General features: G+C 41.6%; 1 protein-coding gene across 1 annotated transcript in view; it reads left to right on the top strand.

Annotated features, from left to right (window-relative positions):
* The window catches only part of rgs7a (regulator of G protein signaling 7a), a 114,509-nt gene that overhangs the window by 65,113 nt on the left and 22,201 nt on the right, over positions 1–27,195 (top strand). Inside the window, exons 2-6 of the mRNA XM_067367056.1 lie at positions 18,969–19,065; positions 21,021–21,071; positions 23,692–23,798; positions 24,191–24,242; positions 25,663–25,727. Of these exons, the coding sequence (XP_067223157.1) occupies positions 18,969–19,065; positions 21,021–21,071; positions 23,692–23,798; positions 24,191–24,242; positions 25,663–25,727 (372 nt within the window). The remainder of the gene's footprint in view (positions 1–18,968; positions 19,066–21,020; positions 21,072–23,691; positions 23,799–24,190; positions 24,243–25,662; positions 25,728–27,195) is intronic.

The following is a 27,195-nucleotide window of genomic DNA, read 5'->3' as shown; positions in this document are numbered from 1 at the left end:
TTTAATCTGATACATTTACTATTACATTAGTAAATCCTTGTTAAGAAGTAGTAACTGGCTAAAATTATTAGCGTCACATTCAATTCAAGAATAGTAAGGTTTACAAGAGCTAAGTCATTCACACCAGTCAATTCAAGCAGTTGAAGCGTTATTCAAATTAGCATGCTAACATTACCATCTAAAAGCCCATTATAGTAATGGGGGTTTTGGGCAAGTGATACGATGCTAACGATTACAATTAAAACGACAGTCCTGAGCTAGCTAATAACAATAGACACAGGAGATAACGTGTAGCCTACGTGTTCTTAGAATGAACACAAAACGACAAACTTTGATGTTTATGGAAACTCACCCCATAAGAAACAGAAAAGATCTTGTTGCCTCCAATAAAATAAGTTGTTCGGGCACACTTTCTCTTTGTCGGGGTTTTCTTTGTGGATGTAACCATCTCCGAAGTTTGCACTATGCGTCTGTTTGCCTCTAAATTACCAATAATTTGCATGTCCTGCCACTCTTTTTCCGCAGCTAAAGAATCCAGCCGTATGTTGTACTTCAAAACATTTTCGGTGTTAACGGCCATGGTTCAGCTCGTCTGCGATATTCTTTGCGGCGTCCATCTTCATTAAATTTTGATATCAGCTAGAGCCGGCCAGAGCGCTGCATAAATAAGTAGCCATGCTTCCCTTGGAGGGCGGCGGCAATAACAAAAGAAACAAAAGCCGGCGTATCCGATTCCAGTATGGAAATACAAACAGACAATGACACGCCCCTACTGCGAGATAGAATCTCTGAAAAACAAGCCGATATCAACCTCAAAATGTACACTTTTAAATAAACCAATACTGCTATCTAAAACACGGAGATGCTTCTTCATGATCTCAACTAACAGATTCTGCAAAAAAACGAAAATCACCAATTTGGAAAAAAAAACGCTTCTTTCTCAGTTTGCTCAACAGTTGTGCTGCCGACTTGTGTCCCTGGTTTCCATGACAGGTCACATATTCTTTTGGTTTCTCTACCTTCCATATACATTTAAAAATTACAAAAGCAATGAAAATACAGGTATCGGTATCGGCGAGTCCAAAAATGAAAGTATCGGTGTTGGCCACATTCTGGAAAAAGAGGTATTGTGCATCCCCATTCAAAATATGAAATCTTTTGTAACATTATACATTGCTTTTTTTTTTTTTACTTTTGATCAATTGAATGTCTTCTTGTTGAATAAAAGTATTAATTTCTTAAAAAAAATCTTACTGACCCAAAACTTTTGAACGATACACTGCAGTTTGAGTCATTGCCATCTTAAAGTGAGTGACAGTATCTGTCACAGCAACTATAGAATGACAGTAGATATAACAGCATCTTATTTATTTTTCATATCTGTTTTCCTTTCTCTGACTTTCTCTTTTTTTTACACATACACATAAAGACATCTAAATCTTTCTGTTTCTTCCCAGGCTGACATTTGTTTGTGATGTCATCATCATCCTGGTTGCCTAGGAAACAGAAAGGGGGGTGGCTGTAAAATGAGAGACAGGGAGTGAGGGATGAGGGGGAATGAGCAGAAGAGATCTAAAATTCATGTCATCCCTGCAATAACCTTGTCTGTGTCCAATTACTAACACTTCCTCTCTCCTCTGATGCAAAATAATCATCAAAAGACACTTGCGCTGTCACCAGCGGTCTGAACTCCAGCTGTCTGCTACACACACACAGAGAGAAGTGGTGTCACATGGGATATCAGAGCTCAGGGTCGCAGGGTTAAACATAGAGGTGGTGTCATTGTGTGTGTAAGTGTTTTTCTTTGTGTCTGTCTCTGTTAATTAGCTGGTGTGGAAGATTTTGGATGGAGCCTTTTTTTTTTTTAAGTGCACACTTGTGTTTGATGAATAAGGACGCTTTGATGTGATCCCTATTTGATATATCTGCTGTGATAATAGAGATGCTTTTCTTTGTATCTTAAAGATATTATATTCTTCTATTCTGATTCTATTCTGTAAGATTCTATGTTCTCCATTTGCCACAATAACTTCATTAGCATATTAGCGTACACCAACGAAACATACCATGGTACTGCAATTTCTATATCGTCTGTAATAAGACATTAAAAATTAAAAGGGTGGTTCAGTGTTTTTTTTCTAGGCTTGATTGTGTTTTTGGGGCACAGTTTAACATGTCTTAATGCTTCGTTTTTTTTGAAAACGCTGTATTTTTCATATATTTTACCTTTATTTTACACCTCTGTTTCCACTGTCATATGAATGGCTTGTTTGACATCCTGGTTCTATGATACCACTCCCAGTGTATCGTGATTCGCTGAAGCGTCCGGAAACGCCATGCCCCCTACCATCCATTGCTTCAGTGAAAATGTAAATAATGCCGTCTATATTGCTGTATCAAATTGATCGAATTAGACCCAGATGAAGAGGGTCAAGCTGCAGTCATGGCTTTTAAAGGACGTTTCTGAGTGGTATTTCATTTTTTTATATATATGTCAAAGTGTTTAGATGCTGTCACTGCTGTTTGTTAGCTTTCAATACACAATTTTATCCTGATTAAAGCTTTACTGTAGCCGAATACATGACTGAGTAGTCGCATTGTTGTAAAGGTAGCATTTAATTTATAGCATGAACATTTGTTGGCGTTTGTTTGAAGAAGTATGCACTAGAATTTAGCTAACTGGCTAGCGAAGCAAAAATGAGTTGCTCTATGTATATGTACTTGATGCGTTTATAAGATACATTTAAAAGACATGTACAAACAATAAAATGTACTTACAGTTTGAAGCCAATAAACAGCATCTTCTGCTTTTAAAGTGGGAACTGCTCCATCTTTCAGTAATAGCCTTTTTGCAAATCCAGCATTGAACTCGTGTAGATTCTGGAAGCTGTTTTCAGCGCCGCATCCAGTATAGAAAATATCACAGATTATAATGGGTTCTATATCTTTTGACACGTCGCACAACTCTTCCACTTCCATTATGCTGCGCGACATGGCCTCGCCCACTTTGTTTCATGTTCCCGGGGGCGTGTTTTGCAGGGTTTATGATGTCACCAACCCAGGAATAAGCTTTTTGTAGTCCAAACCGGTCATTTTTGTAGTCATTAAACTGCCATAACTTTAAAAGCTGTACTTTGAAGATACTGTTTATGCTCAAGCAGCAACATTACACACTAACTAAAGTTAAAAAGGTGAAATCGCATTGAACCACCCCTTTAAATCCCTGCCTTTATCTCTTGTTTCCCACTGAAAGCATGACAGAAAATTTCCACTGAGGAGTTTGAAGCAAAACTGAGCTATTGCTGAGCAGTTTAGATTAGACCCAAAATAAATGCCAAATGTCTTCATATAGGAGATGAGGCGGCAGCTCTAAAGGCAACTACTTTGGTATGCAAAGACTGTTGATATATCTAAGATGTGTCAGGATTGAGGGCAGGACACAGTCTGCCATGAGTCAGTGATAAAGCTTAGTCATTTAGTAAATGAATAATTGAGATGGTCATGATTTCCAAGTGTGTGAATTGGGATGTACTGAATATTACAGGCAATGTGGCAGTGATCTGCTCAAATTCAAAACTGAAAATAATAAACTTATATTTGGGATTAAAACAATTGAATTCAGAATTTATTTTAGTCAGTATTTTAGCCTCTGGCTTTAGTAGTGTGTTTAAGATCTGTTTACTTTACTGTTTGATATCCGTCTTCTGGGCAACGGATCTTATCGGCTTTTATTTGTTCTGTGATTGGCTGCAGCCACAATGTGTGATCCCTGGAGATGTACCGCCAGAGGACATTTTGTTTTGAAAGAAGTGTCTGTGTGAATGTTCCAGGTATGCTGCTTATTATATTGGGACTGTCAATTAATCATGCACACTGATCCATATGTATATTCATAATCAGGGATTTTATTAAGGCTAGTTTGATTTCACAATCACCGCAGCCCACCTGCTGCTACAGTCAATGCAGCTCACCTATTAACTTTTGTAAAAGTCTATTTAATGCTACATATACAGTATATACACTTCCATTCAAAAGTTTGGAGTCTGTAAAATAAAAAAATAAAAAGTAAGTCACTTATATTCACCATTTATTGATCAAAAATACAGGAAAAAAAAAACATTATACTTTTTTTGTTGTTCTTCAGGATTTGTTTGATGAATAGAAAGTTTAAAAGAACTAGGGATGCATTGAAATTTCAGTCACTGAAAATGGTATTTTCGTTTTTTTGGACGAAAGAGAAAATATATGCTGCCCCCACTCTGCCCCTCAGTGTTCAGAACTCAGTTGAAAGACTTGAAAATTATGTTGGTATTAGTGGAATTGCATTGGCATGGTTCAAATCTTACTTATCTGACCGTTATTAGTTTGTAGTAGAAAATTAATAGATGTCATATCTGTTACAATACCCTGGTGTATAAAGCACACGACGAGGAGATATAATCACAACAAGTCTTTTACTAGGAAATCCAAATGGAGAAATCAGGAACACACACCAAAGTATACATGAACGATACCGGACCACACATGACTGGAAACACAGGGCTTATATACACGGAATAACAAGGTGGGTGATTAGACACAGCTGGATGTGATGATGAGGTGATCAGTTACCATGGTGAATGACTAGTGGCGGGAAATAGAACAACAACAAGTCCAAAATTAGTCCAAAACAGAGTGTACATGCAACAATATCGATGACAAGTTCAATATGGAGTACCGCAAGGCTCAGTACTAGGACCATTGCTTTTCACTCTGTACATGCTACCCTTGGGAGATTAGTTTTCACTGTTACGCTGATGATACGCAGCTCTATATTTCTTCGCGCCCTGACGAAACTTACCAATTCACAAAATTAATGGAATGCATAGCTGAAATTGGATGACCAGTAATTTCTTACTACTAAATTCAGAAAAAACAGAGATTCAAATTTTTGGACCAAAAACTTCTTCACATAATAACCTAGAATACTGTCTAACACTTGATGGCTGCTCTGTTAAGTCTTTGTCGTCAGTTAGGAACCTGGGTGTGCTCTTTGATACCAATCTTTCATTTGAAAGCCTATTTTGCTTCTAGCATCTGTAAAACCGCATTTTTCATCTTAAAAATATATCTAAACTACGACATATGCTCTCAATGACAAATGCAGAACAGTTAGTTCTAGATTACTGTAACGCTCTACTGAGTGGTTGTTCTGCTCGGCTGTTAAACAAACTACAGCTGGTCCAAAACGAAGCAACTAAGAGTTCTTACTAGAACCAGGAAGTATGAACATATTAGCCTGGTTCTGTCAACACTGCATTGGCTCCCTATTAAACATTGTATAGATTTTAAAATCTTGCTACTTACCTACAAAATACTAAATGGGTTAGCTCCCCATGTACCTGAGTGAGCTCTTAATGCATTATAGTCCTTCACGTCTACTGCGATCTCAGAATTCTGGCCAGTTGATAATCAAAATCAACTGAAGGCGGCAGATCCTTTTCCTATTTAGCACCTAAACTTTGGAACAGTCTTCCTATCACTGTTTGGGAAGCAGACACACTCTGTCAGTTTAAATCTAGACTAAAAACACATCTGTTTAAACTTGCATACACATAAACCATTATCTACTTCTATAATTCAAATCATGTAAATTGTTAGGCTGCATAGATTAGGTCAGCCAGAACTAGGAACACTTTTCATAACACCTGATGTACTCGCTACATCAGAAGAATGGCGTCTACGCTAATATTAGTCTCTCTCTGTTGGTTTGCCTGAGGCTTGCCACAGCCCGCCAGATCCAGGCCGTATCTAGATGAGATGAAGGACCTGCATCTAGACATGATGATAACGCAGCCCTGATGTTTCAACTAAACTATCCCCTGCGAAGGCCACCTTCCCTTTCCTTTCCCTATGTATAGATAAAACATTGTCAAAGTTATTCCGGTTCGCATAGATCCGCGGACACAACAATTTTTTTCTGTATTATGCGGACCAGTAAAGTAATTTGGCAAATATCACTTTTTTTAAAAAAGACCAAGCTTTTGCGCACATACACACTCAAACACGCAAACCTATAGACTAAACATGTAAATAAACGGCAAGAATGCATTAAAGATATTTGGTTTTCAGTGGGAAAGGTATTATTTATTGGCCCGTAAAGTAATAATTAGCATTTTTTACAACGGAAGTGATTCAATCAAGAACCAACTTTAGCTCGATAAGAATTTTCCTATTTTCACTGTGAAGCTGCTTTGAGACAATATGTATTGTGAAAAGCACTATATAAATGAAGATGACTTGACTTGACTACTTTCAATAACAATGTGGTTATTTTATTTAATTGGCTCATATCATTGTGATGGCAGATTGTATGGTATGACAAATTAACGTTAGTGATTACACTGTACAGAAATGTAAATCTACAGGTAACGCTAATACAAAATACTAAATACACACAGTCACGCAATGCTGATGTTGTTAACATTAATAATTTGAGAACAAAGTATAACAATAATAATAATTTGCAAGGTTTGATGTGATATAAGCTAAGCGATTGTTAGATTTATTTATCATTGGCAGCGCGATTTACTGTAGTGCAGACATGTTACTTGTTCAGATGACAATCTCCAGTGAAAATTCTTATTTTGGTCATACTTCCAAGACTGCAATCTGTGATTCCGAAGTACAGTATCCACTCCGATGTGGTGACTGACAGCAAACATTAGATTCACAATGCACGTAAAGATAATAATTCTGCAAACAACTGCAATTGCAGGTTTCAAACAGAGTTGGCAACAAAGAGGCAAAATTACGGACTGCAGCTTTAAAATAAAAATTTGGTGCATCCCTAAAAAGAACAGCATTTATTTGAAATAGAAATCTTTTGTAACATTATAAATGTTTTCATCAATTTAATGCATTCTTTAAAAAAAAAAAAAAAATTCTTAAAAACGTCTCGGTTACATAGGTAACCCTCGTTCCCTGAAGGAGGGAACGGAGACGTACGTCGGACAGACCGACGAATAGGAATCTCGCTAGAGAGGCCAATCTACTTCGAGTGTAACTAAACGAGCCAATGCACATTGGCATGCAATCATATGCATCAGCTGCTTGCCTCGCAGCGCGGGTATATAATGAGCAGCAGGTGCGTTGCATCTTCAGGTTTTCGCTGAGGAGCCGAACCGAGCAGGCGGCAGCATCAGCAGGACAACGCCTGTGGCGACGGGACGTACGTCTCCGTTCCCTCCTTCAGGGAACGAGGGTTACCTATGTAACCGAGACGTTCCCATTCAGTCGGTCACGTTCGACGTACGTCGGACAGACCGACGAATAGGAATCCCTACCAAAGCGCCACAGGAGCTGCCCTCTTCCAGCGCTCTGACGTGAGCCACCTGAGCCCCCTTGCCTAAGGACGGTGGGACCAGGCTCACGCAGAGAGGGTCGATCACTGTTGTTCCCAAAACCCACTCAGTGCGACAATTGGATAACGCTGGGAAAGCGTAGCCTTACATGCGATAAGGAACGCTGCGGAAGCCATATCCTTCCCCGAAGGAGTTATATGGATAAGTACATATGGACTAACCTTGTAGGTTGTACAACATATGGAAGAACTGGGGTGACTCCACTCGATGAGAGATGGGTTCTCCCAGAGGGAAAGACACGGGCTTCGTTTAGGAGCAGCCGTGGAAAAAGCCATATGGGATCCCCGTAGGGTCACACATATGGAACCCAGCCTAAATCCGGTTCTCAAGGATACAACGGAGTATAGGCCTGGCGCCAGACGCTCCGCCACGTCGGCTGCCGAAGGGTAACCGGAGGACTCAACAGGGTCTGCCCGTAGGGACTCTCTGGAGAATAGAATGCGCATGTAGCGCAGCAAGCCGACACTAAGCCGGGGCCTCTCCGTGCCTCTGACCTGAGGCGAGAACACGGGAGGAGACCGGCTCGACACGAAGGCTATAGTATCTAGCGAACGTGTTAGGTGTCGCCCAGCCCGCAGCTCTACAAATGTCTGTTAGCGAGGCGCCACGAGCCAGCGCCCAGGAGGATGCCACACCTCTCGTGGAGTGGGCATGCAACCTGAGCGGGCAGGGCACGCCCTGAGCTTGGTAAGCCAGGGCGATGGCATCCACTATCCAGTGGGCCATCCTCTGCTTGGAGACAGCCTTTCCCTTCTGCTGGCCTCCGTAACAGACAAAGAGCTGGTCTGAGGTCCTGAAGCTTCGAGTTCTGTCTAAGTACAGTCGCAAGGCGCGAACTGGACAGAGCAAAGCCAGGGCTGGGTCTGCCTCCTCCGAGGGCAGCGCTTGCAGGCTCACTACCTGGTCCCTGAAGGGAGTGGTAGGAACCTTGGGCACGTAGCCAGGCCGGGGTCTCAGTACCACGTGGCTGTCCCCGGGCCCGAACTCTAGGCACGATTCGTCGACCGAAAATGACTGCAGGTCCCCTACCCTCTTGATGGAGGCCAATGCCACCAGCAGCAAAGTCTTCATAGAGAGAATCTTTAAGTCTGCTGACAGCAAAGGCTCAAAGGGAGCAATCTGGAGTGCTCTGAGCACCAGAGTAAGGTCCCAAGAGGGTATGGAGGGGGGACGAGGAGGATTTAACCGTCTCGCCCCCCTAAGGAACCTGATGACCAGGTCGTGCTGACCAACACATTTGCCATCTATGTGGTCGTGGTAAGCGGATATGGCAGCAGTATGGACTTTGAGGGTGGAGGGGGACAGCCTACGCTCCAACCCTTGCTGCAAGAAGGAAAGCACGACTCCGATCGAGCATCTTCGGGGGTCTTCTCGGCGAGAAGAACACCACTCGACGAACAGGTTCCACTTCGAGGCGTAAGCACGTCTCGTAGACAGTGCACGTGCCGAAGTGATGGTGTTAAGTACCTCAGGGGGTAAGTCACCTAGAACCTCCGCGTCCCGTCCAGGGACCAGACATGGAGTTTCCAGAGGTCTGGACGCGGGTGCCAAAGAGTGCCCCGTCTCTGAGAGAGGAGGTCCTTCCTCAGAGGGATGGGCCAGGGAGGGGCTGTCGCGAGGAGTGAGAGTTCTGGGAACCAGGTCCGGTTGGGCCAGTAAGGCGCAACTAACAAGACCTGCTCCTCGTCCTCCCTGACTTTGCACAGGGTCTGTGCAAGTAGGCTCACTGGGGGAAACGCATATTTGCGCAGGCCCCGGGGCCAGCTGTGAGCCAGTGCATCTGTCCCGAGTGTTCCCTCGGTCAGAGAGTAAAACAACTGGCAGTGGGAGGTTTCTGGTGAGGCAAACAGGTCTACCTGAGCCTCTCCGAACTCTCTCCAGATCAGCTGAACCACCTGGGGGTGGAGTCGCCACTCTCCGGGCAGCGCAGCTCGTGATAGCTCTTCGGCCACACGGTTGAGCACACCGGGGACATGAATGGCGCGAAGCGACCTCAGATGCTTCCGACTCCACAGGAGGAGATGGCGGGCGAGTTGCGACATGCGACGGGAGCGTAGACCACCTTGACGGTTGATGTACGCAACGGTCGCAGTGTTGTCCGTACGGACCAGTACATGCTTGCCCTGAAGCAGGCCTTTGAGGCGGCTCAGGGCAAGGCGTACTGCCAGCAACTCGAGGCAATTGATGTGCCAATGCAGATGGGGTCCCGTCCAAACCCCTGAGACTGCATGCCCGTTGTACGTGGCACCCCAGCCGGTGGCAGAAGCATCTGTGAAAACCACAGCATGCCGGGACACTTGTTCTAGGGGCACTCCTGCCCGAAGAAACAAAGGGTCCGACCACGGACTGAAGGTTCGGCGGCACTCCTGAGTGATTGGCACCCGGAACGTGCCGCGTTGCCACGCCCATCTCGGGACTCGGCCGTGAAGCCAGTGCTGAAGCGGTCTCATATGAAGCAGACCGAGCGGTGTTACAGCCGCTGCAGCCGCCATATGCCCCAGGAGCCTCTGAAAGAACTTCAGTGGGACCGCTGTCCTGCCATTGAACGTATTCAGGCAGTTCAACACCGACCGAGCACGTTCCTCTGTGAGGCGTGCTATCTGTTCGACCGAATCCAACTCCATACCGAGAAAAGAGATCCTCTGCACTGGGGCGAGTTTGCTCTTTTCCCAGTTGACCCGAAGCCCCAACTGGCTGAGGTGACTGAGCACCAAATCCCTGTGTTCGCACAACTGATCCCGAGACTGTGCTAGGATAAGCCAGTCGTCTTGATAGTTGAGAATGCGAACACCCTGTTCTCTCATGGGAACAAGGGCTCCCTCCACGACTTTCGTGAAGACGCGGGGAGACAGGGCCAGCCCGAAGGGTAGGACTCTGTACTGATATGCTCGACCTTCGAACGCGAATCTCAGGAATGGCCTGTGTCGCGGAAGAATCGAAACATGGAAGTACGCGTCCTTCAGGTCGATCGCTGCAAACCAATCTCGGGGACGGATGCACTCGAAAATGCGTTTCTGCGTGAGCATTTTGAACGGTAGCTTGTGAAGGCTCCGATTCAAAACTCGCAGGTCCAAGATCGGTCGTAACCCGCCGCTTTTCTTGGGTACAATGAAGTAGGGGCTGTAGAACCCCGACCTCAAATCGGCTGGAGGGACCGGCTCTATCGCGTCCTTCGCCAGTAGGACTGCGATCTCCGCACGCAGAACAGGGGCATCGGCATCTTTCACTGTAGTGGAGTGGATGGCCCGAAACTTGGGGGGACGCCAGGCGAACTGAATCGCATAGCCGAGCCTGATGGTCCGAAGGAGCCAGCGAGACGGACTGGGGAGCGCTAGCCAGGCTCCCAGAGACCGCGCAAGCGGCACCAAGGGGACCACCGGCGTACCCGCCGCGGGGCAGCGAGGTGGAACGCAGGGACGCGGCCCGGGAGGCTCTCTGTGTGAGGCGGCCCGAAGCGGGGTCACAGTGTGCTGTGCAACACTTACCTGCTTCCACGGGTGGACAGAGGGAGCAGTCGAGGTTTTGCCTACCTGCTGCTCGCTGCTGTCCGCTGGCGACAGAAGAGGTGGATGAGAGTGGTGAGGTTCTAGCCCTCCCACTGCTCTCCGAGCCCTCTTCGGACCCGGAGATAGAGGAAACTGCTCTTTTATTGAAAATTTGGGTACCGCTGGCCGTTGAGCCAGCGGCGGAACAAAAAGGGGAAACAAAAGATTCTCCACCCGGCCCTCCTCCGGGGGAAGGAGCGGTGCGGTCACCACCTCCTGAAGAGCAGTCCCGTCCATCTCCGGGTCGCCCGTCCTAGGGCCGCTTGGACTTGGCCTTGCCACCCTTCTTCTTAGGGGGTGGCTGGACGGGCTGGGCACCCCGCCCGCGACCGGCTCCACGACGCCGCTTGGATGGAGGCTGCTGCTGCTGGGGCGTCGGAGCGGGGGCGGCTGCAGGGGGGCGCCCTCGGCGACGGGCAGTCTGAGGTGCCGCCGGCGGTGGAGGTGCAGCAGCTGACCGCCTCGGCAGGATGTGACTGATCGCCTCTGACTGCTTTTGTACAGCCGAGAACTGTTGGGCAAAGTTCTCGACCGCGTCGCCGAAGAGGCCGGTCTGGGACACAGGGGAATTAAGAAACCTGACTTTGTCGGTATCCCTCATGTCCGCAAGACACAGCCAGAGATGGCGTTCCTGGACCACCATGGTGGACATCGCACGACCCACTGACCGCGCCGTAACCTTCGTCGCTCGGAGCGCGAGGTCCGTCGCGGCACGAAGTTCTTGTAGAACTTGCGGATCGTGACCACCCTCGTGCAGGTCCTTCAGTGCCTTGGCCTGATGGACCTGCAACAACGCCATAGCGTGTAAGGCGGAAGCGGCTTCCCCACAGGCCTGATAAGCCTTGCCGGTAAGATCCGACGAGTACTTACAGGCCCGGGAAGGGAGAGACGGCTCCCCCCGCCAGGTGGAGTTAGGGCACAGTTGCATAGCAACGGCCCGTTCCACAGGGGGTATGCGCGTATAACCCTTAGCCGCTCCACCATCAAGGGTGGTGAGGGAGGAGGACCCACCGACACGGCTTCGGGCAGTAAAAGGTGCCGTCCACGTGCCAGTGAGCTCTTCATGCACCTCCGGGAAGAAAGGCACTGGGGTGGGGGGCTGAGAACCAGCCCTTGCCACCCCGAGATACCAATCATCCAACCTCGAGGGCTCGGGACACGGTGGAGGGTTCCACACGAGCCCGACCCTGTTGGCGGCCCGGGAAAGCATAGCCATCATTTCCGGGTCTGAATCGGGCACAGTCGTCACTCCCGAGGGAGGCAGCTGCGCCGAATCGTCATCCCCAGAAGCGTCAGGCTCACCCTCCGATGCAGCGATCGACATCCGGTCGTCTTGGGGAGCTCCGAAGGATACGGATGGTACACACCTCTGGGGTGGTCCACCGCGTTCCCCCGGCAGCTCTACTGGCTGCGGAGCGCAAGAGGGGTGAGGGTTCCTAGGGGGTTGGTTCCCCGAAGGAAACGCGCTCACCGTGATCCTCAAGTCACCAGCCCCGCCGCCCGAAGCAACCCTCTGAGGAGGATTGGAACGAGGCGTCGGGACCGGGACTCCACCCCTTTGCAGAAAGTGGAGTCTCGACCGCAGCTCCGCGACGGTCATCTTCCCACAATGGGTACATGACTCGTCCACAAACGCCGCCTCAGCGTGCCTTAAGCCCAAGCACGCGATACAGCGCTGGTGACCATCCCGAGGCGCCAGGTAACGACCGCATCCAGAAACACACAAGTAGAACGACATCTTTAAAAAGACGCGAACTACTCGTGTAAGCTCTTTCAAGGACTGACTCTTTTAGGTGCTGAAGCACGCAGGGGAAAAGCCGCTGCAGCACAGACAGGGAAATGTGCAGCCTGTCGTGTGCACTCTCCTTGAAGGCGCTCTCTTACCAGCTGTAATAACAGCTTTTTAGCGCTCTAGGCGCACCGTTTCACCAGCCGTGAGAACGGCCTTCACGCTGATTACAGCTTTTGCTCAAATAAAAAAGGCAAAGAAAAACAAAGGAGAAATCGGCCCCGCTGCTGCGCTGTCCGCCTGCACCGCAACCAAGAGACGTCTCGAAGAACAGACTCGTTCACACTCGTGGTTTCAGTAGCTATCTTCTTCAGTGTTGAGAAGGTTTGGCTCCGAAGCGAAAAGCTGAAGATGCAACGCACCTGCTGCTCATTATATACCCGCGCTGCGAGGCAAGCAGCTGATGCATATGATTGCATGCCAATGTGCATTGGCTCGTTTAGTTACACTCGAAGTAGATTGGCCTCTCTAGCGAGATTCCTATTCGTCGGTCTGTCCGACGTACGTCGAACGTGACCGACTGAATGGGAACAAAATTTTATTGACCTCAAACCTTTTTGAATGGTAGTAGATATATACTACAATAATATAATATATTTTCATTATCTTACATTATTTTATAGATTTTTTCAGCAGATATTTGTATATGTGATTAATTTGATTCCTTAATCCTAATATTGTATTACAGTTAATTTTGCTGGCTGCTGGAATGCCTGCCACCTCCACATTGTAGATAATTTTGGTTAAAACAACAAGCTTAACCCAGTGATTTAAATTTACCCATGAATCTCAGTGTCGTTTTATCAAGAACTCTTAGCTACAGATTGGCTGCAGTAGTAAAAATTATGCCAGTGAGGCTTTTGGGACTTCATATCATCACACATCATTGCACCATACAGCTGAGATGTGCTCATCTTTATCTCTCTCTCTCCGTCTTTCTCTCTGAAATGTTTCTATTACAGTCGTCAGTGTGAGTGGAATGCTCCGATCCCTCATTACCTTAAATTAGCACTTCAGTGTTTGCCCACCAGCCTGGTCTGCATTGTCGACAAAGTGTATGTTTGATTCTCTCTCCCTCAGTGAGTGCATGTGCACTGTAGGTGGCTAGTAACTGCCATCAAAAGCATTTCATCTCTGGATATTAAAAAAGAAGCTATTTCTGGAGTCATAATAAGGGTTTTCAAGGGAGTTTAACCACATTTTCTTTAGGATTCTCGCCAAAGGCATCACAGCCTGAAGAAACACCCTGCATTAGTGTAGCGCCCACTGATGAAATTCTGCATGTTTACTGGGCTTTCCCTTGAGGCAACTGCAACAACTCACTCTCGTTCATTCCCTGTCTCTTTCTCTCTCTCTCTCAGGCTATCTAAACACTCACAGGTACAAGCTCATATACTTTCATAACACGTTCTGCATATACGTACACACACACACCTCCATATGTCATCTATCTCCAGGGCGCATGTTGTTGACCTGATTTCGATGTGGTCTTACGCTGGAGTGATGTCACTGGCACTTGGTCACATGTCTAAAATTTCCCTGGTGACGCTCTGAGCTGCTCGCCTTGTTAACTCAAAGCTTCTCTGAGGATAGTCCAAATGTCAGCGGATCAATGAGCGGGTGACATGATCGGTCCTGCTCTGCCCTAGGTTACTCTTCATCTAATAAATAGGGTTGTTATATCCAATGACTTCATTTACTGAAGACCAAGTTGATCCTTCAGACAAGCGTCCCATGGGCTCTTATCGAAGTTCTCTTTGGCCTCATGCTCCACTGTGATTGGCTATATTATTCCCAAAGTTTGAGTCCCGATTGGCTCTCCAGATTTTATTTGAATGAAGTGTTGAAATCTAGCAAAAATGTATATGATATGATATGATATTATAGTGCAAATTAATTCATTAAAATGAACTAATTAATCACACATTTTTCTGTTAGCACAATTAATTGTATCTAACATTAGAGTTTAATATATTTTAATATTATAATACTTATTACAATATAACAATCTCCAAAATAATGCAGAAATAACAGTATATTTTAAATATATGTTTAATGGCATCTTTTTACTAAGCACTGTGAATAAAGTGCCAGTATCACTGAATACTATTACTGATGTCTCTATGGATGATTAATGGATGGACTGATGTCTTTTTCTCAAGTCCATTAATTATAGCCATTCAATTTTACAGTATAATTGAAAGCTATCAGTTTAATAAATAATAACTTTTAATTTAAGTGAACTTAAAACAATCTTCACAAAAACTCTGTAATAAATGGCACATTTAGCTGTGCCTTTAATATATCAGGGCTCAACACTAATGTTTTTGTTTTCATTATTTTTGACCCATGTTTTCAGGTAGCTTTTCAGTCTAACAGGTAAATATACAGAAATTGAATAATCAAACACTGCAGAGTCTTCACTGTATAAATTATAAATTGAATACAGATTTATTAGCTGTTTAATAGGCTAAAGAGTAAAGAATAATTTGTTGGATAATGTTAAATAACTGAATAATATTCTCTGGAATATTGAAATATAACAAACAAAACATTGTATTTTATTGTATTTCTCAACTGGTATGTTATATCAGAATTATTAATAATGATTTTGTCATTCTAGATTATGAAATATCTGCTGACAAAGCGTGGTTCATCTATGCATTTACACAGAACTATACTCAATTTCCATAGAGTTGTGTTTACTTTGATGCTTATTACCAAATGAATAGTAATATAGTAAATATTTATATAATTACGGTGTTTTAAACAAGTAAATCTTGTTAAAAGTTACATGCGGGTGGCCGAGCATCAACCCGCTGAGTGAACAGCAAAATGCAGTCGACTTCACGAGACTAATGATGACAACAGAGAGAAAATTAAATTCAGCGCTTTTATTTCCAACGTGCTCATTCATGGCTGTATTATTTAATTCATGCAAAGTTACATCTTTATTGGGATAGACTGTGATGGATTATCTTATGTGACTCTGTGAGCTTGTCTCTATTTGTTAGAGACAAGCTGCATAAACTAGCATACAATTTGTGCATTAATAGCTGCTATGTTAAATAAATTTTACTAATTACAGTAAAGCAGGTAAGTATACTTTACCTGTGCACGCAATTCACTGGCGTAGGAGCCGGGGGGGACGGGGGGGACGTGTCCCCCTCAATATTGGAAAATGCTGCATGTGTCCCACCCAAAAATTAGCCTATACACCGCAGGAACAAAAACTGTACATTTTGAACTTTTATTTTGAATACGCGACGAAGAAGATATTCGGTTTTGTCAGTCAAACCCAGAGTGATTTCCTTCATGTTTGAATAATCACCATTCGCCAATCACCAGCTTCATATTCTTCACTTTTCACCTATAGTCGGACTCGGAGCATCTGATTGGTAGAGAGAAGTCAACATTACACTACGAACATTCAAATACGTTATTGGTGCGCACCAGCTTTGAACGACTCGACTTTGTATGAGGTAAATTAGTCTCAGTCAAGCGGTTTAAATTAACAAGCTTTTTAAAACTGAATTATGGATACGAGGCATGACATTAAATCAACAGTGGAATTTTGTATGGCACGTATGTTATGCTTTGCGAGAGGAGGTTAACGTTACGTTAGGTAGATAGCCATATAGCGGGCAATCGATTTCTCTGTGTTAACCTTAGCAAAAGTAAAACGTTCTGTCATCTCTTTTCAGCATAATGCCACCACAGAAAAAAATAAAACCAAAGGAAATAACGTTGCTGAAGTTTTTTACAAAGAGTAAGGTTAGTGTAAATAGTTATAATACAACACATTTTACACAAGGACAGGGCGACATCATAACCTTCATTTCATCAAATATTTGCCTTGTAAAGTGCCCCTTTCCTTTCTGCCCGCAATTGCAGGGGGGCTTGTACACTTTTATGTTTCCCAACTTCAATATTTGTGTAATAATAAATAGATAAATTAAACAGATGAACAGATGATAAACAGATGATTTTGTTTATTTATTTTGCTGTTATTTCATATATGTCGTACCACGTGACGTCACCATACTGTATGTTACTATTATGGTGGCGAGATGGACGTTGATTCATAATGGCCAAAATGTCCCCCCCAATGTCAAAGTGGTTCCTACGCCCCTGACGCAATTGTCTCGTCTCCCCTCAGATGCGCTGAAATGGCGATCCTGCACGCAATTCTCAAAACATCCACAAGATGGCGCTGTTTGGGGGTAAATCCGATATTACAAAACCGGTATCAGATTATGGTAAAATGCTTAAATATCGGGTAAAATATCGGTAAATCGATATATCGGTCGATCTCTAGAGTATATGCCCATGTTAAATGAAGGAACTAAACAGGCACAGCTTAACAGAATATTAACCAATGAGTAACCAAGGAAACAAACTATAAACTTGGACAGGCTTAACAGGAACTAAACAGAACATATCTTACAAAAACCTAACGTACATGACACAGATCTGATGCACATCCTATTTTTAACTCTTTTTAGCTCATTTTAGACTGTCTTTTGTCTTATCGCACTTGAATGGTCTCATAGAACTTGAATGAATGATAGCATGATCATATACTGTAGCGCAGCCAAAGGATAACAAAAAATTAATTAATTGCGTTAAATAGTTTTGATAATTTTGACAGCCAATATATTATATTACATTACATTACAGTTGTCATGAACTGCTCCGAGACAGAAAGGGTTGAGGATCCGAACGCAGTATTTTTTGAAAGGATAATCCACAATCGATGTCCAAAAACAGGCAACAGGTCAATACACAGGCAAGCAATCCAAATAAACAAAAAGGAAACTCAAGCAAAATATAATAATGTAATCCAAAAGACAGGCAAGAAATCCAAAAAAACCAAGAGACATGAAACCAGGAAGAACGCTCAGAAATGCAGTAGAGACACATACAGGACTTAGCAATGAATTACTGAATTAACCAGGTTTATATAGCAGAGGTAATGAGGTAAACAGCTGAAAACAATCATGGAAGATGAACCCGGGCAATAGATTCTGGGAGATGAAGTCCGTAGGAGAATGACAGTAGGGAGTGCCGCCTGGTGATCAAGAGCGCTCCAGCTGGTGATCATGACAACAGTGGGGTCCAAAAGTCTGAGACCCCTTTGATGTTTGTTTGTTTGTTTCAAAACGTCCTATGTTTTAAAACATAGGAAGATTTTTGCTGTGTGCTTCATAAGATGCTATTAAAATTTGCAATGAAAATTATTATTATTAAAGATGCAGTCCGCAAGCAAGTACATAACCAGCCAGTATTCAAAACTATCTCATTGTCTTGTCTCGATTCACAACAGTAAGCTTGTAATAATGTTTTATAATAAGAGCGACATGGCGGATTTCCGCTGGAATTTGTGCATGCAGCAGTTCCTCTGTGCGTCATTATGTCACGTCCGTAAACAGAAAGAAGGAGTCCCATCAAGAGGCTAGTCAGTTATATCATGTGAGGATGCTGCCGGTAGCGGCACATTTATAGCCTTTTCTCACAGCAGCTGAAATAATTAAACTCATCATTTTGATGGTGGATTGTAATCCAGAAAGATCTAAATAACAATCATCATTGACAACTGGAGATTCACCCATAGCCAAAAAGCAAAATACTTTGGACTGTGGAGTGACTACAGAAATTGAAATCTACAGGTAACACTAATACACACTCAGTCGCGCAATGCTGATGTTTTTAACAATAACAATTTAAAAACAATATAACAGTAATAATAATTTGCACGGTTTGGCATGATCCGAGCTAAGCGATCGTTAGATTTAATCATCATTGGCAGCGTGATTTATTGTGGGCCTAATGCTTTTTTCCTCAGTTGGTCAGAACAAAAGTGGCAGACATGTTACTTGCTTGTTCAGATGAAAATTCTTATATTGGTCATACTATCAAGACTGAGAAATACAGTATCCACACCGGTGCGGTGACTGACAGCAAGCATTAGATTCATCCGCGCTGACGAGCTGCGCCGATGCACAACGCACGTACAGATAACTGTTCCGCATATGACTGCAATCGCATGTTTCAAACAGAGATGGCGGACTGCAGCTTTAAATAATTATTTTAAACAATTAAAAAATATATTATATTTTCCACCTCATTGAGTATTGACACTGATTTATATTCTTGTTTTTTATCCCATGCTGCAGCTGTGCATATGTTTTTAATGACTTGTGTTTCCATCTCTTTCTCTCTTTTGCTTAGATGGAGGATGTGATTGCCAGGATGCAGGATGAAAAAAACGGCATACCTATCCGTACAGTGAAGAGTTTCCTATCCAAGATTCCCAGTGTCTTCTCTGGTAATTCCCCTTACATCTGTTTTATATACACTGTGGTTCCAATTTGGCGCTGAGAAAGCAGGATTCAGCAGGAGCCAGTGCCCCACAGCAAGCCTGAAGTCCAACACAATGAAAACTCTGCCAGAACTCTGTAGTGCAGCACCAGTACCAGAGCCCTTCTTGTACTGATCTCTGCTGATAGTCTGATCTCTATCAAAGGTCTCTGGCCTGCATTGCTCTGGTGGGGAAGCACACTGCATTCTGGATGAAAAGAACAGGGTTTGAATTGGTTGTTTAGGGAATCGACTTATTTATATTTAATTATTTTCAAGCTAATGTTTATGTACCACTTCAGAGGCATGCTGTCAATTACTACAGACCATTATTTTACAGTTAATTTTCACACACAAAAAAAGAGAGATGAGTTGAAATTATTGTGGTCTGTCTGTGGTCCACAACTCAGGATATCCCTTTAACATCTTTGAGATAAAAAACAACAACAGAAAGTCCCATTAAATTGATCCACTGTTTAATGGATTGGATATTATTTGCATTATTTACATATCAGAGACTGAAAAAGTAGTGCAGATGTTATACTCCCTTATATACCATAATCCATTTTAGATTAGGAAGGAGAAAGTGAGAGAGGAATTCTCAGAAGGATGTTCTTTGGTTCCTCTGACTGTGGTCCCCCTAAGGATTCATTAAAAGGCCAGATTCAAGCTTTAACACCCCAGTCTCTGCCCCTCTATGCTTTAAAAAGTCTCTCACTCTCTTAGCTTCTGCCGTCTCTAGGGAAACACCCCTCACTGCTGATTGGCTGCGCAATAGGGGCTCTGTGCATATTTTGGGAATATTGAATTTGATTGGTCAGTAAGGGTTATCTCGGAAAGATATTTCTCAGAAGAAACGGCTCACAGTCTATTAATTTGTGACCAGGTTGAAAATGAAACTCAGAACACACACACACACACACAATGGAAATTAAATTAAACACTTTAAATCTGCTCATTTTGCAGATCCTTATTTATTATTCAATGAAAAATGGCTGTTAAGAGGCTACTTAATAATGCAGTTTTTTAGTGTGTTAATAATATTTCACAAACATATATTGGTCCCAATACTTACTCATGCCAATATATGAACCAGTGTTAATGTGCCCAAAGAATCAACCTACCAGTGGTGTTCTTATAATTGTCTCTGAATATTAAGCAAGGATTGGATAAAATGTTTTAACATTGAAATAATTACAGTATAAGACATTATTTTTTTATTTTATTTTTTTGCCCTGAGAGTTTTACAGCAATTATAAGACTTTTGTCAGCAATGATAAAGAGATGTGTACCATACTATAGGCATTCATTTATTGTAGGTGGATATGCAGGAAGTGACTTCTTTGAGAGTCAGACAGAAAGAGGACAAATAAGAGTTTATGTGTGCGCAGGTAAAGATTATGATATTCTGCTAATCCACTAAATATTCCAGCGAAGCTCTGCTGATACCGAGATCCTCTTTGGAGCATCCAGAACCGCTGTACTTACCTTTAACCGAATTTATACAGTTCTGCTGCTTAGAGAGAGAGACCCAAGGATTAGTCAGAGAGAAAGACCTGAAATGGTGGACGAAAAGTACAGAGGAGGTGAACTAAAAATATTGAATGGACTATTGCAGACAGTACAGCTGTTGATACAAAGACTGTAGTTTTATCATTATCATCTGTGGTGTAGTTTGGCTAATTTTTCCACTGATTATGGGTTTATGGCATTTTCCCTCAAATTCCAGTAGTGGGCAAATAGATAATATTTCTTTCCAACCATGAAATAATATTCTGCTGAATTTTGATAGATAGATAGATAGATAGATAGATAGATAGATAGATAGATAGATAGATAGATAGACAGACAGACAGACAGACAGACAGACAGACTGACTTAGATTTTAAATAATAAGCCTGATCTTATCTTCTGCTTTTCCAGGTTCAGACATTGTCCAGTGGATGCTGAAAAATCTGTGTATCGAGGATCAAGGTGATGCAGTATTTTCTTTAATGACATCACTGACAGTGGCGCAGCTGTGATGTGCATAGAATAAAAAATAAAAAAAATGTATATTTTGATTAATTCATATGCACTCTTTTCTAAAAGTCACAATCATACCTTCAGCTCACAGGACAATTTATTCAGGATTTACATATTCATAATTATACTGTAAGTTGTCAAACAGCTAATGTCAGCATCTCCTGTTACTCCTTTAATTGGAGAAGTGGCAGGGGATGGGGGGAGGTTGAACTTTTAAAGGTCTTGTTAACTGCTGGATCACTTTACTTACATCTACTTCTTCAACAGGAAGAATGGGAAAGTTACTTTGAAACTGTAGCTTGTCAAGAGATAAGCTAGTAATTTAGCTAAACAATAGCATATCTACTCTTCTAAAAAAAGCTGAACTTCAAAATGCAATTCATTAAAATGATTAATAAAAAATAAATAATTTAAAAATATGTTTTATATGATATATATATAATTTTTTTAATTTATTTTTAATTAAAGCCAATTTTAATTGCATTTGGTGCTTTTTGAGTCTTAATTTTGGAACTTAGATAGAGGTTTTGCGAAGATGAAGTTGGTTTTAGTGAGGAAGGAAAGATAAAGAGATTTTTTCCTTTGCACAGCAATGAAATTTGATTTGTTTCTGAGTATAGTGTATATCCCTCTACTTCAGATTCCCTCTGACAGATATGACAGGTGTGTGAGAGTAAGTATGTGATATGGGGTGCTCTTCTCAGACAGGAAAAGAGCAACCAGATAAGTGCACAGAATCTCTCAGTATACTCAATAGACTGTGCCAGGGACAACAGAGAGATAAAACAAGAACTTTAAAAAGTTATTTCTCTCTCTCTCTCTCTCTCTCTCTCTCTTTGTTCAGTTCTTTGCTACATTGCTGATTAGTTGAATTTACCTTGTGAACATGCCTGGTGGGAAGCTCTCATCAAAACAACAACAGCTGCAAAAAGCATACTGCACCCTTGAAAGCAAAAGGATATTAATTTGTAATCAGCACAGACACGTACTCTAACGTGCACGCTCACAGTAAACACTGTATTGTAAAAGTTTAATAGATAATTATTTATTGATGCTTAACTCCCTCTCGTACATGTTTCGCAGAGGAATGTGTGGTGCTGGATCAGTATGTTGCAGTAGAATGTTATTTCCATGCTGCCTCTTGAAGACTGAGACCCTTAGATCCAGTCATAGCCTAGTTATCTTAGAGCATCATTTAAATTTCAAAACTATATATTATTCAATTAGAATGGGTAAAAGAAACTTCTTATAGATTGGAATATTTTATGGAAAGAAAAACACTAAAAGTATTTTGTTTTGCATGAAAAACCTGTCAATTGCCCCACAATTCATCACGCATGTGATTTGCAGATTAATCTTTAGATTATTTTTTTCTTGCCAGTTTACACATTCAACTGATTTTAAACCATTCCAGTGCCAGAAGAACCGGGGGAGAGCTCAATTCGTTACTCGTGCACTATTATCTGTGCGCATGGCTGCACACACCCAAAGCATACACACACACTGTAACACTGTTCGTATATACGGGAAGAAGGAGGCGGCAACCGGCAAACATTCAACAAAACTTTAATACCAAAATAAACAAAGAACAAAACGAAAGTAACAACAAACACATAATAAAACATAAAATAATATCCAGGCCTGGTCCTTCCAGGTGGGGCTCATTAACTCTCGCGCCACCGGCCTCACGCCGTTCCCTCACGGATCTCGCCTGCCCTGGTCGCCACACACACATATCGCGCAAACACCAAATTGATTCCTTTTTCACATCTCCTTGTGCTTGAACGGACACATACCCACAAAAGTATGTTAAAATACTCTTCAAGGTATCTCATAAACACAGTGTGTTATGTCTTAAGTGAAAGTAAACCTTTTAGAAAGAAATCGGGTGTGTATCATTATACTGGATCCGTGCATTAGGTCTTAAAGTGACAGCCCCCTAATGCCTGCCACTGTCTGTGTCATTAATGTTAATCAAACAACAAAACACAGCTTTAATCTTTATTCAGTTTACACAGTGAACATTATAGTGTTATTTTACATGAATACTACTGTTAGACCTTTATTTGTAACTTTGTTATATTGTATTTATCTATGCTTGTAATTTGTTTATTTGTTCTTTCTTTTTTTTTTTTTTTTTACTGTCCGTTCACTTACCTTTAATACCGTTTAAACTTTATTAGTTAGGATAGTAGTTTTGATGTGGTATAGAAGCACTTCAAGTGGGCTTTAAGTAATAAATGAAAGCTAAGTTACACTTTTTTTTTCTTTTTTTTTTTTTTTGCTGATCCGAAAAATGATCCGATCTGCTGCTCAAAAACCGTAATATAATCCGAACCATGAGTTTTGTGATCTGTTGCACCACAATAAGATGTACAGTACGATGCTATCAGTAGTCAGAATCACAGTCTGCCTTTCTGATATTCTGCTCAAATTTCACATTTCTACCACTTTATACCATTTGTTCTGTTAGTTTAAGCTCAGAATAAATAATAATTATCTTGGCCTAAACGTTTGGATTGCCCTTTCATATTTGGACCCCTAATAACACTATTAATTGTTTCTCTAGTGGAGGCTCTTCATCTGGGAACACTGATGGCGGCTCACGGCTACTTCTTCCCCATCTCTGACCATGTGCTCACTCTTAAAGACGATGGCACATTCTACAGATTTCAGGTCGGTCCTTTTGCTGATTTGAGAAACACAATAGAAACTGAACTTTTGGAAACACTTTAAAATATAGCACCCGTGCTAAATATATTGCATGTTATTAAAGTTAATTATATAGTAGCCTGATAACATGTAATACAGTAGCTAGCTCAGATACTAATCGCTCCATCAAATAATTACACATTTAGTTGTTGTTCATTAGAATGAATCAGTACTTTCTAATGTAAATATACAATAATCACTGTAATCAATGTAAAATGTTACGAAATTTTCTTTACAAACAACTGCAAGTGTCTTGGTTGTTTTTGTATACAAACTGAACTTCGAAACTGTGCCAGTTTTCACCTTACACTGCATTGTGAGTAATGTAGTTCAGATTGTGCCTTTTCATCTGTTAGACTCCGTATTTCTGGCCATCAAACTGCTGGGAGCCCGAGAACACAGACTACGGTGAGTTTTCGTGTGAGATCTATTATCTGTATCATACTGAGACCAGTCTATATGAACATGTATTTAATGAAATCCTCCAGATGGCTGGAGATCAGCTGGATCATGGCGTGTTAGGAGTGTGTGTGCTTTAATAAGAGTAGCCTATATAAACACAACCTAATCAAATCCTTCCAGCTGGATTGTGTGTGCGTGTGTATGTGTGTGTGTATGTGTCTATGTGTGTGTGTGTACGTGAGCTCTTGGTAAACCCAACGTTATGGAGTCCCCACATAGATGGCAATATCTGATATCATTGTTCTTTTGGGACAGTTTTCTGTGATGTGTAGGTTTAGGGTTGTACAGTATAAAAATCATTATGTATATGGAAAGTCCCCATAAAACATGAGAACCCAACATGTGTCTGTGTGTTTGTGTGTGTGAGTGTGTGTGTTGTCACCACAAAAACCCTGATCCCTTCATCCTCAGCAGTATAGGTTTCCAGGGAAGTTGTACTTTTACTATGCTTAGTACTTTTTGTATTTTTTTTACTTTTACTATGTGTTTTAATCTCATTAGTTTTTATACTGTAGGTATTTGTATGTAAAATGTTTTTGTAACACACTGCATGTGTGAAAAATGCAAACAATTAAAACAAAGGTTTGGAATCGGTAAGATTTTCAAATGTTATCATAACATTCTCACCTGCATTTATTTGATCAAAAATGCATTCTATTCTATTCTATTCAATTCTATTTTAATTGTTGAAAACGAATGTGCTGATTAATATTTTTGTGGAAACCGTAAAACTTGTATGGTTAACTTTTAACTTTTTTTTTCAGGATTCTTTGATGAATTATGCAATTCTTTTATAACATTATAAATGTCTTTACTGTAACTCTTGATCAATTTAACATTTAAATTTCTGTTTTTTTAAATTTACTGCAACCAAAGTTGTTTGTATAGTGTATATTGCTTGCAAAAAGGTTAATTTTGTCTCAATACAATCTACTGTTGAATGATTGTCAATAGAAAAAGATGCTTTTTGTAGTTGTGAAATCTACCAGCAGGAAATAACAGAGCTAATAGATCTACAGTGATGCACAAATCTTTATGAATACTTTTGAGGTTTAAAGAAAGTTCATGGCATTTTTGTTCATTATTATACTTTATGAAGATATACCTATGCATACAATTGAGCTCACCGTGTATTATGTGTGTTGTGTGCATGAGTGTGCCTTGGGTTAGGTAGATTATGCTTGTTATGAATTCAGCAATCAGAACAATGCAACGCTCAGGTGCAATTCAGTACAAGCTGGTGTGAAATATGTTAAATGTTTACTAAATATTTTAGTACAACTCATTTGAAAGCCCTGAGGGCTGCTGAGGTTTGAGCACGTGCGAGCAGTGTTTTTTTCACACACCTCTTGGCGTCTCTCTGCAGCTGTGTACTTGTGCAAAAGAACAATGCAGAACAAAGCACGTCTGGAACTTGCTGATTACGAAGCTGTAAGTAATCTCTTTTTTCTCCATTTCTCTCTCTCTCTCTCTTAATTGTAACAATGCACTTCTCATGCTTTGTACTTCAGACATTATTAGATAGAAGATATTAAGAAGATAATAAGGTAATGACAATCTTTAAAAAGAATGTCGGTCTAATCTAAGCTGGGCTTTAAATGTCAGGCTTTGTTTGAATAATCCTTGTAAGCTCTCCAGTAGGCCTGTGTAGATAGAGCCCTCTCCACCAACGTCTTTCTCATATTGAACTGAGAACTGTAAACATGTGATCATTGTGCCTCCTCTTCCTTGTTCTATTAATAAAGGGGTCCTATTATCCTTTTTTACATTTTCAATTTTATTCATTGTGCAATGTTGCTGTTTGAGTATGAAAAAGGTCTGCTTTTAAAAAAGTTAAAAAGTTACAAAGCACAAAGAGTTTTTCACAGAACACTTTTTCTGAACTCCCTGAAACCCCCTCGATTGTACAGTTTTCGGTAATGTAACATGTTATATTACTAGAATATTAGCTATTTATTAAAACTTATTAAGCACATATTTATGCCTTATTCTGCATGACCTTATTCTACATTCTTAATCCTACCCAATACCTAAACTTAACAACTAACTTACTAACTATTAATAAGCAGTAAATTAGGAGTTTATAAAGGGAAAAGTCATAGTTAATAGTTTATATGTGTTCTTTAACCTAAAGTGTTACCAAGTTTTCTTCCGAGAAGGTACAGGTCACAATATTGCTTCCCGCCTAAGACGCATAAAAAAAAAAAAAATGGGACGAGGCCTGGTTGAGTTGCGTTAGTAGCTTGTTGAAACTTGCAGTTAGGTAAGGGCTGTGACATTTTGGAAACACGCTCAAAGTGGTTGACCAATCACAATGGGCTTCATAGAGGCAGGAACTAAACAGTGGTGCATTTCTCATATGTAACTCGCTGCTTAACTACCATAGTGTGACGCATCGTTGAAAAAATTAAATAGCTAGTCATGACTGTTCCTGAAACTGTACTGTCGCAAGTTTGTCATTCAACCACATTGGTTAATAATGTCACTCAGATGGTGGAGTAATAACTTCTTTTAATGAATCCATTTGAGTATTAATGCTAGATTTTTTGCTATAAATTCTGGACATTTTTGCTGTAAATTATGGACTAATTCTCATTTTTCTCAGTTATTTTGCTTTATTTCCAGATTGAATCATAGGCTTGTACCTACATACTAGAGCACGTACGCACATGTGCACTCTTCAAAATTAGTGCTTTAAATCTCTTGACAAACTCTTAAATGACATAAATGACATATTCAAAATAAAATATATAGATTGTACTGAATGTCAGCTGGCTTATTTTGCTCAAGATAAGGATTTATTAAGTCCAGATGTCATGCAAAGAAGAAACTATGCTTCTAACCACAGCTCGAAAGCTGTTGTTCCAACCACACAACTTTGCAATGTTGTTTGCGAATG

The sequence above is a fragment of the Chanodichthys erythropterus genome, chromosome 18, assembly GCF_024489055.1.
Source record: "Chanodichthys erythropterus isolate Z2021 chromosome 18, ASM2448905v1, whole genome shotgun sequence".
NCBI lineage: Eukaryota > Metazoa > Chordata > Actinopteri > Cypriniformes > Xenocyprididae > Chanodichthys > Chanodichthys erythropterus.
This window is presented reverse-complemented; position numbering and strand designations above follow the sequence as displayed.